The sequence below is a fragment of the Molothrus aeneus genome, chromosome 1, assembly GCF_037042795.1.
Source record: "Molothrus aeneus isolate 106 chromosome 1, BPBGC_Maene_1.0, whole genome shotgun sequence".
NCBI classification, from domain to species: domain Eukaryota; kingdom Metazoa; phylum Chordata; class Aves; order Passeriformes; family Icteridae; genus Molothrus; species Molothrus aeneus.
Window position 1 is genome coordinate 16,701,936 of NC_089646.1, and position 15,419 is coordinate 16,717,354.

General features: G+C 45.9%; 1 protein-coding gene across 1 annotated transcript; it reads right to left on the bottom strand.

The window, feature by feature from the left end:
- Positions 1 to 8: 8 nt before the first annotated feature.
- LOC136562923 (mycocerosic acid synthase-like) lies at positions 9 to 14,726 on the bottom strand. The gene is made up of 6 exons (XM_066560057.1): positions 14,612 to 14,726; positions 13,752 to 13,905; positions 12,641 to 12,801; positions 9,687 to 9,890; positions 9,402 to 9,583; positions 9 to 5,564 (listed from the first exon to the last, which is right to left on the bottom strand). Exons 1-6 carry the CDS (start codon positions 14,724 to 14,726, stop codon positions 9 to 11), a joined length of 6,372 nt encoding a protein of 2,123 aa, XP_066416154.1.
- Positions 14,727 to 15,419: the final 693 nt, after the last annotated feature.

Sequence of the window (15,419 nt, forward strand, 5' to 3'; positions counted from 1 at the left end):
GGAGATTCCTATAGCCAGCTCCCATTTTCTGCACTTTCAACCACAGCATTCTTCTTTTCAACTGTTCCATCTGCATCGCTTGTTTCTTCTAACAACACCACTAAACTTGACAGAGTTGTGTGAGGATCAAGCAGTTTAACAATGGGTATGTCCACCTTTCTCTCCCGAAAGACACGGTTCTGAATTGTCATGGCCAACATAGAGTCCATGCCCAAAGATGAAAGTGCCGTATTCATGGTTAGTTCATCTGCATTCACTCCTGTGAGGTCACTCATCAGTGAGGTGATGTAATCCTCTGATTTGAGACAGGCAGTCTCTGGGACTTCAGCTTCCTCAGACATTTCAATCTTGTTCATGTAATCTTCTGACATAAGTGTTATGAAGCGACTCTTGAGAGAAATAATCTGAGTAAAAACATGATGATACAAAGTGTGAAAGTTCAATTTGGCAACAGCTTGCTGCGGGTTGTTTATAAGTAAGGTCTTCCTGAGATAGTCATGAATTTCATGCACTTGCAGAATGTCTATGCCCTTGGATTCCAGAATGCTCTGAATGAGGTCTTGGTTGAGGAGAATGCCGAGGTTCAAAGCACCCCAGTTAATGGCCTGGCCTGAGAGCCCACAGTTCCTCCTGTAGAGGCAGAAGAGATCCAGGAAAGAGTTTGCAGCTGCATAGTTTGTCTGGGTGGCATTGCCCAGAAAGGAAGCAACAGAGGAGTAGCACACAAAGTAGTCAAGCTCCTGGTCTCTGGTAGCCCAGTGAAGATTTAGGGTCCCTGCTACTTTTGGGCTCAGCACTTTGTGGAAGTCAGCCAGCTTCAGCACTTCAAGGTGGCCATCATGTAAAGCAACAGCACTTTGGAACACCCCTTTGATCGGACTCCCCACAAAGGTGGTGGCAATGGACTGGAAAGCTTTCTCAACATCACTGCTCAAAGTCACATCACACTGCACAGACACTACTTTGCTCCCTTTGTACTGCTGCTGCAAAGCCCTTAACTCTTCTTGCTTCTCACTGCTGGGAATTCTCCTGGACAGAATTGCAATACACCCTCCCCCGTTCCCAGCTATGAATTTCACTGTTTCAAAGCCAAGTCCAGTGAGCCCCCCAGCTACTACATAAACAGCGTTCTGCTTGAACAGCTGCTTCTGGGGCTCGTACAATGGGATATCTGAAAGCACACGGATGTCTTTCTGCCTTCTCAGGACAGCAAGGGGGACAGAAGTGCAGGTGAAATAGGACATCACAGAATTTAGCCCTTCAAAATTCTCAGTCTGCTGAAAAACAGAACCTGAGAGATTTCTAAACCATTTCATATCCATGGAACTGATCCAGGCATGTATGGTCTTCTGCACTTCCTTTAGAGGTGCTTTCCGGAAAAGGCGGGCAACGGCAAGGATATGAAAGCTGACGTTTTCATGATCAATTTCACTGACATTCTGGATGCATTCTGACTGTTGACTGCCACACACGATCACCACATCTTTAAGAAAGGACATGTGGGCCAGGTCCTCCTGAGACAGTCTGTTGATTGGAGAAAGAATAACCAGGGCACTGCACAGGTTGATATACTGCAACACGTTAGGAGTGGGCTTTGCAAGGACTGTTCTCCAACCCATCTCTTCTGCTGCTGCAGAAAGGACGTGGCACAGAACTGAGGACGGCTCTGTAGTAATAATACCCAATGTTCTGCCATGTTTGCCTTTGGGTAACCTCTGAGTGAAGATTTCCCATGCAATGATGAAGTATGACACACAAGGGACATTCTGGAGGAATGGGAATTTCCTTGCATGGAAACAAACTGTTGCTGGAATCTGAACTCTGGAAGATGCAGCAGTGGGATAACATGAAACCACGTGATCTCCCACTTTCACTTTTTTCACATCACTGCCAGTTGCAGTGACTGTGCCACTGAAATCAAGAGCTAGAAGCCTGTGTTTGTCCCCTGCCTGGGAGTTCCAATACAGTGTATTACCAAAGTTACAGCTAGAAACACTAATAGGAAAATAATCTTCTGAGTGCAAACAAATTTTATCCACTTGAATTTCAACACTCTGTTTGTCAAGCTGAGTTGCAGCACCAGTGGATAATTCCCCAGACAAGTCTTTTGCTGTGTATGGATCAGAAGTGTACAAAGTGAATGATTGTGATTTCTGGAGTGATCTTACGGGTTGCATGTAATCTGCATCTACAAAAGGTGTGCGTCTGATTTCGGACACATAAATTCTTCCCTGGCTGATGCAGACTTCTGGATAGTCCCCACCTTTGTACTTGATAAGAACATCTGCTAACATTGAGATGTCCAGGGAAGTGGAGGAGCTGAGGTCAATCAACTGAAATGTGATTTCTGGAAATTCAACAATACAGGCTCTGGTCATGCCATACAATGCAAACCCACAGTTAATGTGGTCCACATATCTCTCTGTTGTTCTGTAGGTGATCACTCTGACGGAGCAGCGCGACCTCTTCTCTCTTAGTGCCACCACTACCTGGCGATACGCTTCGCAGCACTTTGCTAACTGATCTACTGCTTCCCTTGGGGAATCTTCATTTAACTTTTGGATTCCCCACAGGAAGAGAATTTCATCATAATCCTTAACCTCTGCTCTCATTTTGTTCTGTGCATCGCCTTCCACGAGGCAATCCCAGCCTTCATACATAACATATCTCGAAGCAGGATGCAAGTATTTTTTGAGCTGCTCAGCTATCCCAAATTTGTTTGCAAACACAAGTACTCTGGGCTTAAACCCCAGATGTCCAATTGTCTGTGAAAGAGAGACTTCTTTCCATTTGTTTTGAAACAGAAACTCATTGTCTCTGGAAGACGATCCCTTCATGAAAGTGATGGCAACGCGCTTGAGCTCAGCCAAAACAGAGCCGTGTTTGTCCACAAAGCATCCACAGACCTCAAGGCAGTTCCCAGTGGATTTGCTCATTCGCATGTATATCATCATTTCCTCCTGCAGCGGGCGCAGCACCACCAGGCTGCCTATCCCTGAAGGAAAGCCTGCTCTGGAGTGGAGTGTCCTTGAGGTCAGGACAGCGGTCATCTGCAGAAAGCAGTCGAGCAGCACTGGGTGGATACAGTAGCTGTACATGTCTCTGGCGGTCTCCTCATTCACCTTTATGCTTGTTATAGCTTCCTTTAGCTCCTGGCAGTAATGCACATCACTGAGCTGCCTGAATACGGAGCCATACTGAAAGCCAACCTGAGACAGTGCTTCATAAAGCTCCTCTCTGCTAATCACTGACTTGCATCTTTGATAGATGGCTTGGCAGGAGATGCTGCTTTCTTCCACCACACCTTCAAGCCCCTTGGCCACTTGGCCAGCAGCATAAACTGCGTTGGAGGAAGAGAGAACCTCAAAGGTTGTCATGGCTTTTTGTGGACTCAGCTTGATACTCAGCACCTGGGAATTCTGTGTAAGAACACATGGTGCAGAAAAACTGATACTCAGCTGGCAAGTGCTCAGAGGCACTTTGGGTTCTGAGCTGCTCATCACAGAGGCCAGACCAAGCTCCACATAGAAAGCACCAGGGACTAAGGCCACCCCATTGTTCTTGTGCTCATATAAGTATGGTGTCGTTTCCTGGGACACCAGGCAGCCAAACTCCAAGTTGTCACTGTTTATACCGTAAATCAAAGAATGACTGGCACTGACACCTCTTTGGTTTGCTTGTTGAGGGATATCCAGGCTCATTAGTTTTTGGCGATCAAATTGATATCGTGGAATGGCCACAGGAACACTTTGATACCCATTATAAAAGTGCTGCCAGTTGGGATTAAATCCCAGTTCAAACAGATTTCCTACCAGGGTGAAGAGCGTCTGATATTCTGCATCTGTTTGCAAAGAGGAGAACACCTTTGTGCCTTTCCCTAGCGTTTCTTTTATGCTTCGCTGCAGTGCTCGGTGAGGACTTATTTCCACAAACACCACGTTTTCCCTGCCTCTGGCTGCAGTTTGGATGGCTCGTGTGAAAGCAACAGGCTCACGAGTATGCTGCGCCCAGAATTTGCCCTGAGAAAAGTCATTTTCAGATGCAGCCACGCCAGTCAGTGTCGAAATCACTTCCATTTCCCCCTTCTGCTTTTCTAAAGGCTCTATCTGCTCCTCCAGCTCGCCAAGTATCATATCCATGCTGGGGCTGTGGTATGCAGCTGGAACATTTAAAACATGAAGAAAGATGCTTCTCTGTCTGAAAGCTTCAGCTAACTCTCTCTGGACATCTTCCACAGCCTCTACGCTCCCTGACAAGGTGCAGGAAATGGGGCTGTTGAAAGCAGCAATGCACACCTTTCCTGAGTAGGGATGCAGGCGTTCAGCAATCTCTTCAACGGGGACGTTTCCAACCACCAGCATTCTGCCGCTGGGAGTCTTTGCCTGCAGCCTGCTCCGGTGATAAATCACTTTGACAGCATCTGCCAGGGACAGGTACCCAGCAATGTGTGCAGCAGCAACTTCCCCCACTGAGTGGCCAACAACAGCAACGGGCTTAATACCCCAGTGCTTCAGGAGGGAAGCTACAGCAACCTGCAGGGCAAACAGCAAGGGCTGAGAAAACTCTGGATTCAACAAGTCCTTTGGGCTATGATTTCTTGCTGGCAGGAGGCTGATGGCAGCGTGCTGCTGAAAAAGGTCTTCTATTTCCTTACATTTGTCTCTGAACACCGGCTCTGAGCTCAGCAGTGCCTCACTGAACTCCTTCAGCGTTACGCCGTTGCCGCAGAACACAAACACCAGCTGTGGTTCCGCTTTGGATATGGCAGGTTCCGTGCTCACTGCCAACCTCAGCTCTTGCTGCAAGTGTTGGAGGGAATTTGTGACAAATGCTTTTCGGTACCTGTAGCTGGCGTGGCTTCTTCTGCAGGCAGAGGTATAGGCCAGGCTTGGGAGAGTTACGGAGTTCCTTGTGCTCAGCTGCTCAGCTGTGTCGGCCATTGTCATCTGAAGGGACTTAGGGGATGCTGCTGACAGCAGAACTAATTCCAGGGGCTTCTTAAAGGCAGGAAGAGGCTCTGGCTGCTTCACCTGCCTGACTACAACATGAGCATTGGTTCCTCCAAATCCAAAGCAGTTGATGCCAGCTACTCTTCCATACTCACTGGATTCTTCCCAGGGCTCGACAGCTGTGGCAACAGCAAGGTTTAATTTCTCTGTATCGATGCTGCTCATCTCCTTTGAGTAATGCAAAGATGGAACAATCTTTCCATGATGCATCATCAGGAGCACTTTGATTAACCCGGCTGCTCCAGCAGCTGATTCAGTGTGTCCAATATTTCCTTTCACTGAACCGATTTTCAGAATGGAAACTCGGGAACACCTGGTTTTGCTAATGACATTACCAAGGCTCTCAGCTTCTGTAGGATCTCCAGCAGCAGTTCCTGTGCCATGGGCTTCAATGTACTGCACAACTGAGGGATCAACACGACTTCCATAAATGCTGCGCAGTAACTTCTCTTGCTCTATTTGGGACGGCCTTGTGATTGGAGTTATGGATCTGCCGTTCTGATTGACTGCACTGATGTTTATCACACCCCAGATTTTACTGTAGTCTTCCTTTGCCTGTTCCATGAAAAAGTGTAGTTTTGTTTAATAATACAAGTAGTCTGTGGTTAAAGGTGTTACCATGAACCTTAAAAGCCTGGTGCAAGCCCATTCCGTATCCTCCGTGTAGGGGGTGAGGTAACATGGCAGCACATAGTCTGAGAGAGATCAAGATTTTGGGTTTGGGATATTTGCTAAGGAAATCTGAGGCATATGTTATTTTCTCCTCCATACTTCCAGTTCAAAGAAGCAATATTGAACAAAAAATACTGAAACCAACAATCGTTGAAAGCATCCATATAGAAAGAAACAGACGGACTGAGTCTACTAAAACATATCTCTGCAGCTGGTGTCACCACCAAGATTTTGGGGTTTTTGGCAATGATGTTGCCTTTGCAGAGCCAGGCATGCTGGCATTAGATGGGGCTCACCTCTCTGAGTAAGGAAGGAGAGTCTTTGCATGGGAACCAGCAAGACTCCTTGGAGAGCTTTAAACTAGTTATGATGGGGAGGGCAGTAATATCAGGTTTGTCCCTAATAAACTGGGTAATAGTATGGAAAAGTTAGAGGGTACTTCTGAGGCCCCTCTGGAGGTGACTCTGAGATGTACCAGCCACACTGGAGCACACCAGCAGTCTTACAGAGACAAGCAAGGGGCTCCTGAGATAATAGAAGCCAACAGGGAAATATCAGAGAAACACCTTAGTACCAAAAGAAGGCTTACGAGGGATTAAGTTGATCAAGTGTCTACAGTGAAAGACACAACCACTAGACAGGGCTATGGGACATCCCTTCACACCCCCACTGGAATGTTGTTACCATAAAATACTTCTATTAAGTGCTGTACCCCCATGCACAGAGTATGGTGAACAAACAGGAGGAACAAGAGATCTGTGTGCAGCCACTGGGCTTTGATCTCATTGCAATTATGGACATGGTGGGATAGCTCCTGTGACTGCAGTGTTGTCATGAAGGGCCACAGGCTGTTTAGGAGAGACAGACCAGGAAAGTGCAGTGGTGGAGTTGCACTCGATGTGAAGCAACACTTGGAGTGCGCCAAGCTCTGTCCTGGTGAGGATAAAAGGGCGAGCTAGGAAGGGTGACACCATTGTGGGTGTTCGCTACAGGCCGCCCGATCAGAAGGAGGGAGGGGATGAGGCCTTCTGCAGGCAGCTGGAAGCAGCCCCACAGTCACAGGCCCTGGTTCTTGGGGGGCTTTAACTGCCCTGACATCTTCTGGAGAAGCAAAACAGCAAAGCACAAGCAGTGCAGGAGGTTCCTGGGAAGCACTGATGACAACTTCCTGTCCCAGGTAGTGAAGGATCCCACGAGGAATGCTGGGCTGCCCGACCTTCGACCAACAAACAGGGAAGGCCTTGCTGGACATGCAGCGCTTGGGGCAGCCTTGGCTGCAGTGACCACGAGACTGTAGAGTTTGGTATTGAAGGAAGAGGCAGCAGGACAGAGAGACAGATTTCAAACTCCAGGACTCCAGGAGAGCTAACTTTAGCATCTTTAGGGATCTTGGAAGAATTCCATGGGAGAAGACCCTGAAGGGAAGAGGGGTCCAAGAGAGTTGGTCAACATTCAAGGCTCACTTCCTACGGGCTCAAAGACAGCGCATCCCAATAAGAGAGAAAGCAGGTAAAGGGGGCAACAAACCTCTGTGGATGAATAAAGAAGTCCTATCATTACTCAAATGTAAGCCAGAAACATACAGGAGATGGAAGCAGGATCAGGCCACTCAGAGAGAATGCAGAGAGGTTGTCAGAGTAAGCAGAAATGAGACTAGAAAGGCCAAGGCAGATCTGGAATTAAATCTGGCCAAAGATTTTCAGTATAACAAAAAGGGCTTTTTCAAATCCATCACAACAAAATGAAAATTAAGGATTAATTTTAACACTAAAGGACTCCTGGGTCCATTAGCAAATGGAGGGGGGAGCCTGGTAACACGGGACACAGAGAAGGCTGCATTATTGAATGCCTTCTTTGCACCTGCCTTTACTGACAAGACCAGCCCTCAGGGATTTCTGACCCAGGAGACCAGGTTAAAGGAATGCTGAAAGGAAGATCTTCCCTTGCCAAGTAGGGTTGGGTCAGAGAACTCCTAAATTAACTTGACATTAAGCCCACAAGTCCAGGGGCTCCGACAGGATGCATCCATGAGGTCTGAGAGAGCAGGAGGACAACATAGCAAGGCTGCTCACAATCATCTTTGAAAGGCAATCATGAGACATGCCTGAGGACTGGAAGGACCAATCTTCAAAATTGGCAAGAGGGACCCCAATCTTCAAAAATGGCAAGAAGAAGGACCAATGAACTACCAATCAGTCAGCCTCTCCTCAGTCCCTGGAAAAGTGATGGACCACCTCATTCTGGAGGCCATCTCTGTCCACAAGAAAGATAAGGTGATCAGGAGTGGTCATGGATTCCTTGGAGGTAAATCATGTTTGACCAACCTGATTGATTTCTATGATGAAACCATCACCTGGATGAATGAGGGGAGAGCAGTGGATATTGTCTACTTCAACTTTATCAAGGCTTTTGTCTCTCACAGTATCCTCAGGAAGTGTGGACTGCATGAGTGGACAGAGAGGTGGATTGAGAACAGGCTGAATGGCAGGTCCCAGAGGGTGATAATCAGTGGCACAGGGTCCAGTTGGAGACCTGTCACTAGTGGTATCCCCTGGGCCCATATTGTTTCGTTTACTCATCAAGGCTTGAATGAAGAGGCAGAGCCTCCTCAGCAAGTTCACTGTCAACACAAAGCTGGCAGGAGTGGCCCATACCCCAGAGGGCTGGGCAACCCTTCAGAGGGACCTCAACATGTTGGAGAGATGGACAGAGAAGAACTGTCTGAAATTCAACAAGGGCAAGTGCAGGGTCCTGCACCAGGGGAGGAATAACCCCCTGCACCAGGACAGGTTGGGGGTCAACCTGCGGGAAAGCAGCTCTGTGGAGAAGGACCTGGGGGGCCTGGAGGACAACAAGTTGTCCATGAGCTAGCAGTGGGGGTCCAAGAAGGTCAATGGGATCCTCAGCTGTATTAGGAAAAGCATTGCCAACAGTTGAGGGAGGTGATCCTGCCCATCTACTCAGCCCTGGTGAGGCCACACCAGGAATGCTGTGTCCAGTTCTGGGCTCCTCAGTACAAGAAAGACATGGAGCTAATGGAGTGGGTCCAGAGGAGAGCTATGAAGATGATGAAGGAGCTGGAGCACCTCTCTTATGAGGGAAGGCTGAGAGAGCTGGGCCTGTTCAGCCTTGAGAAGAGATGACTGAGAAGGGGCCTCATCAGTGTCTGTCAATATCTTAAGAGAAGGTGTCAAGAAGGTGGAACCAGGCCCTTGCTGGTGCCAAGCAACAGGACAAGAGGCATTGGGCTGAAACTGATGCACAGGAAGTTCCATCTGAAAATGAGGAAGAAATTCTTCACTGTTCAAGTGACCAAGCACAAGAACAGGTTGCTCAGAGAAGGACTGGATTCTCCCTCACTGGAGACAGAATGTCTCAAGAATCATCAGGACACAATACTGTACAACTTGATCTAAGACGACCTAGCTTGAGCAAGGAGATTGGACCAGAAAATTCACTGAGGCCCCTTACAACCTGACTGATTCTGTGGTAATCTCATGCTTTTTCTGTAGAGAAGAGAACAAGACAACACAACAAAGCCAAGAACAACCAGAATATTATGCTAACTTTTAAATGTGAGTTCCTTTCCCTATGTTAGGGAAAGTTAATCTTAAACTTAGATTGGAAAAACTTCTCTGGAATAGTCATTATTAGAGCTGAAGACACAAAAGTTAAGCAAGCAACCAGTCTTTACTCAGACTGCTTCAGAAGCAATCTTACCTTTTTCAGTGGTTTGAGGAAAACAACACCACAGCCTTCTCCCCTTCCATAGCCATCTGCTTTTTTGGAGAAGGGTTTGCTTATGCCCTCTGGAGAGATCATTTTGGCTTTAGTGAGAGATACAAAGGTGCGGGGGTCGATGATGCAGTTCACCCCACCACAGATTGCTGCCTCACAGTCTCCTGGAGTCAAACAGAAACATATTCATGTTGAGACGGCCCTGGTGATAGACAGAAACAGTAGGAAGTCTGATTTCATCGTCCAGCACCTCTTCAGTCCCATTACCTGATTTAATGGCTTGCAAGGCATAGTGCAGAGCAAAAAGAAAAGATGAACACGCAGTGTCGACAGTCAGAGATGGTCCAGTCAGATTAAATGTGAAAGAGACCCTGTTGGCAGCAATGCTCATTGCTGTTCCAGTACCATCATAATGATTTATTTCACTCACAGCTCTGCTGGTTATAATTTCATAGTCTCGATTCATGAGACCTGGAAAACATCAGATACATGTCAAGTTAACCCAAGCCAACAATAGGCATGTACAGCTCAAAAGCTGGTTAAGTGTTAAGTGTTAAGATGAAACCATATGGCATCAGGGCTCCTGTCATGAAGCTTTGCTCCAACACAAGTCAAAGGGAGAAGTCACAGCAAATTCCCCTGGACCCAACATACACAAACATAGCTTACACTGGAAATTCCTACCTGCCCAAGAAATGACAGGAAATTCCTACCTGCCCAGGAAATGCCCTTTCTGATGGCTCAGCTCACTGAATGATGCAGCTAAGTTCTCTGGAGTCTGTTTAGATGTCTGTATCTCACTGTGAGACTGAGATACACTTTTGAGACTCAGGTTGTTTTAGATTAGCTATGAGAACATTTAACATGAACAAGTTACAAAGAGGGTTGTTCAGACATAAATGTACAAGACGTTAACCTCAGTTCCTCAGATGTATCAAGTTAAGGGTCACAGCACAAACTACATCTAATATTTTGTATTTATCTTTTTTTTCACACTTGCAAGCAGTAGGAAATAGTAAGAAGAGCAGGGCCTGTGAGACCAGTTGTGTCCTCTTTCTGGGAATGCAACGTTTGAAATATGGTGGATCCCCAAGTCCATGAGCACATGTGGAAAGCACAGTAGCTCTATTTAGAGAGTAAGGAATAGTGCCCTCAATGGAAGAAGAGCATCTCTCAGACTAAAGTAATCTAAAACATTTCCCCTATAGGTGCATCAAGCAAACTCCCCCAGAAAACTCCTTTTTAAAGAGACACAGATTACACCAGCAATAATGTGCTGGTACTCTACTATGGTCCTTTAAATATCTTTCAACAGCATCTGGTATCATCTTGTCCATAGCTTTTTGGGTACTGACAAAGGCAGTTGGACAAGTGCACCTTGGTACCATTCTAATGTCCACAGGAGGATTTCTGCTGCTTTAAAAGGATATTAATCCCCAGAACACCTCAACCAAAATTATACTGGAAAACAGCATACTGGGGGGAAAGTGTAGGCCTGTGTAGAAGCCCAGAAGATAAGGAGCTAATGTGTACATGTCAAACACCGATTGCCAGATAGCCAGGGAGCCAACCAAGGATTGTCAGCAATAACCAAGAATTGTTAAAAAAACCTAAATGAGACAGGACCATGGGGAGGTAGGGCAGCACTTCTCTGGGATAAACATCCTTGTTCTGCTCCACAGAGACACAATCACAGAATCACAGAATCAACTAGGTTGGAAAAGACCACTGAAATCAAGTCCACTGCATGGTGAAACACCACCATGCCGACAAGACCATGGCACTAAAAGATACATCCATTCTTTTCTCAAACACTTCCAGGGACAGTGACTCCACCACCTCTCTGGGCAAGTGATTCCTATATCAAATCACCCCTTATGTAAAGAATTTCTCCATACTGTCCACTCTAAACCTCCCCTGACATAGCCTGAGGCCATATCCTCTCATCCTGTCTCCAGCTGCCTGTGAAAGAGGTTCATCCCCACATCACTTCACCCTCCTTTCAGGCAGTTATAGAGGGGAGTAAAATCACCCCTGAGCCTTCTCTTCTCAGGCTATACACCCCCAGCTCCCTCAGCTATTCCTCACAGCACTTGTGCTCCACACCCTTCCCCAGCTCTGATGCCTTTCTCTGGACTCACTCCAGCACCTCAATCTCCTTCCTGAATTGAGGGGCCCCAAAGTGGACACAGAACTTGACCGTGTGGCCTCACCAGTGCCATACACAGTTGGAAGAATCACTGCCCTGCTCCTGTGGTGACACTATTGCTGACACAGGCCAGGATGCCACTGGCCTTTCTTGGCCACCTGGGCACACACTGGCTCATGTTCAGCTGCTGACCACCAGCACCACCAGGTCCTTTTCTGCTGGGCACTTTCCTACCACTCTACCCCCATCAACAAACAATGGGCAGCACCAGCACAGAAATGGGAATGAAATATTGACCCAAGGTCTGTCCAGGGAGGATGAAGACCACCCAAGAACCAAGACCTCCAAAAAGGTCTGAAAGAAGGAACTGGACATGGTAACTAATTTTCACAGAAAGAAAGAAACCTGTCTTCAGGGCAGGGAAACGTATCTATGAAAAGGTACCCCCAACAAATCTGGGGTATCCTCCAAGACCCTGGATGTCTCATTTGCCAGACCAACATTGGAACAAGGACCAGTAATCTCTTTTTCTTTTTCTCTCTTTCATTCTCTCTTCTTCTCTTTCTCTCTCCCTTCCTTAACTGATCTCCTCCTTTCCCCCTTTTCTTCCACCCTACACCATTATCCACAACCCACTGCCCTGTGCTGATGTAGCAGGTCAGGGACTAACATTCCAATTTCCATTCCAAGTGTGTAATTTACTAAGAAAACATCTCCTGCAGAGAAAGAAATTACTCATCTTCGGTGTTCCCTTCCTCTTAAGGGTGGAACATCACAGCCTGTCTTGGGAGTATCTTTCCTAAGAAGGCTTGGGTTGCAGATGCAGTTTCCTGCTTCCCTTCAGTGCCTGAACACAGGGAGAAGAGCAGCAAAAAGAGATACAGGAATTGTACCATGAACTTCTAGAGTAGCCTGGTAATTCTTACCAAAAGTAACCACTAGTGCCATAGCACAGTAGCCTTAGATCTCCAGTCTAGATCCAGTGCTAGATAATATTGAAAGGTTATGAAGGAGTGCTCCAATCTTTGGGAGCTTCAAACACACTTTCTTTGACATGAAATTTTCATCTTACCAATAAAAACACCTGTTTTGGAGCCACTGATAGATTCCACAGGGACTCCTGCATCCTCCAGGGCTTTGTATGTGCACTCCATCAGTAATTTCTGTTGCGGATCCATGCGTTCTGCCTCCATATTATTAATCCCAAACAGGTGGTTGTCAAATGAATTAAATCTGAAATACACAGACCAGAATAAACTATGACAGATGTATATAAGATCCATTTACTTCTACACTCACAGTAAACATCTTTTGCAACTTCATGAAAAGCTGAGCAGTAACTGGTGTTTAGGCCACAGTTCCCATTTATGAAATTCAGAAGAAAATGTTTATAAGCCAAAGATGTTTCATGTATATGTCATTTTATCAATGCTTCTGCATTTCAGAGTTAAGAGCCCACTCCTACCCATTTTTATTCTCATGGTTATTGCACTACTACCAACTGGATTCCTCAAACTATGAAATGTGCAGAATGAGACTCCCTCTGCAGTAATGTGGTCATAGCTTCAACAAGTTATAAACAAAATGAGAATCTCTCCTCACTGCAAAGAATCCCCCACAAAACCTGGTTTTCTACATTATTTTCAGCCAATACAGACCAATGCTCTAAATTTAAAACCAAAAAGTAGGGGATCAACTCAGATGTTGTCAAGAAATACCAATGCTTCTCTAAAAATATATTCAAAATGCTTTGTGCGTGTGCATGTGTATGCTTGTCTCTAAAAGCATCTTCAAAATAGGCCCATGCTTACAAAAGACCAAATCTAACAATAATCTTGTATCCCAAGATCAGATTTATATGGCCTTCTATCATTTCTTGATTTCAGAGCAGGATTCCATATCTAACATGGGACTAAGCGCTAAAGTAATTCTGGGTCTTATGGTTCAACCCTGCCAAGTATAAATTTCAGGAGACAATAAGATTTCTTCTGTGCATGTCAACTTCTCCTTTGAATGAAGCTCTACACCCTGAGGATTTTAGGTGAATGTGCAATTCAAATAAAAGACACTTACTTTGACCTTACTGTAATTTGCTATTCTTCACCCTATCACAGCCCCTGAGCAGCTGTACCCATAGTCTAAGTACGACAAAAGTCAGTGGTGCAGCAGGCTAACAGACTCACTCATCCAGAAGAGCAGCTCGTGTTGTACATATTTTTCCTGGCTTGTTACCATCTGCATCATACCACTCCTTGGTGTTAAACCTCTCGGGGGGGATTTCTACGGTGCAGTTTTTGCCTTCCACCAGGACTTTCCAGAAATTGTCAATTCCATCTCCTGTTGTACAAAGTTTTTAAAACAGATTAAATGAGGTGCTCCCCCTCCCCATGCAGACTCAGAAATGCACAATTAGGAACAAGGACCTCCCGCCTGTAAATCTAGGCTGCTCAAGCAGACTTGCCACAGAAAGAAGTGATCATTCTTTGGTGAGAGGAAAATGAAAAAGTATGACTGATCCCCTCACTGCTTGTCTAAAAGCAAAGGAACCCCACAAAATCCTTTACCACCTTCTCTCCCCATTCCCTACCATCTACTGTAATAAAGCAAGAAGCGTTCTTTTATGAAAACCCAATCTGTTCCTATTACAGGCATGGCTGATAAGAATGTCCAGCCCTTCATCTGCCCTGTTCCTATGGATGCAGAGTCCTGTAACAATGCACAGTCACCCAGCCAGTGAACACAGAGAAAGTACAAATCATCCCAGACCCATCCTGCTCATTTGTATGAGTTTCATATGCAGCTCAATGCCCTGCCCACAGCCAGCACTGCAGCTTCTTTTGTCTGTCTGTCTGTCAGCAGACAAATTTAAACTAATCCGTTTCCACCACAGCACCACCTTTCAAAAAGATCACACAAGCAGCAAAGCAAAAATTCAACCAAGGGACAAACCAACAACTGTTGGTTTCCTCCATGCCAACATTAATAAAAATCTCTGCTTTTCAATGTTCACTCACAGCCTGCTTTGCTTTTACCCCAAAGTTACCTCCAGGAAAGTTGCATCCTATTCCAACAATAGCAACTTCATCTGCAGTCTCGATCTCCATCTCCCGGGCTGCACAAGACAGAAGCACTGTCAGTCCAGTCCAACAATTATGCATTTACCATTGAATAAATATTGGGTTAAAATGTGAACTTCCCACAAACACACAAACTTGTTCAAAACTTACTTAATCTGGAATGATCTACTGCTGGTTGTGATGACAAATGACACTGCCCACAAGAGCTCTGTACTACATTCTTCCTCTTGTCTCTACTTCCAGAGGGAATTCCCCACTTAATTCCCCAAACTCTCTCATGCACACACACTTCCTCTTTACTGTTTAACCTCTGCTAACAAAAGGTGAATCTTTTCAACAAATTAGATGGCAAAGACAAGAATTCTCTTTGGGGTAAAATTAAATACCCCAGGATAGAACTGACTGATGATTTCTTTTTCCTTGATTCTGAGAAAGGAACTTGTCAGGTGAGAATCAATTCAACTGAACTAATTAGAACTCACTAGGAAGACCAACACTAAGCCCTACAGTCCTCTTGGACTTCCTTCCACAAAGAGGAGAAGACTCCTCTGGAAAGGTTTTGTGGGGGATTCTTGGCAGTGGGGAGAGCTTTCCATCCCAGGGATAGCACAGCAGGTCCCAAAGAGCCTTTCTCAGTCACTGACTGACAGCAGTGAAGCAGAGATGTGGCTGTTTCACAGCCCCACACATCACTCAGAGTTAATATTTCTTGGGGGTTTGCTCTGAAAGGTGAAATTAGGAATAACTGCTCAGATTCCTACTTTGAAAAATTTA

Excerpts from the sequence above, each read along its gene's own strand:
- LOC136562923 (XM_066560057.1), bottom strand. The coding sequence starts at position 14,726 with ATGCATAATTGTTGGACTGGACTGACAGTGCTTCTGTCTTGTGCAGCC. Across the intron at positions 13,906-14,611 it reads AGGATGCAACTTTCCTGGAG|GAGATGGAATTGACAATTTC; the intron begins GTAACTTTGGGG and ends TTTGTACAACAG. Across the intron at positions 5,565-9,401 it reads TCCTCAAACCACTGAAAAAG|GCAAAGGAAGACTACAGTAA; the intron begins GTAAGATTGCTT and ends TTCATGGAACAG.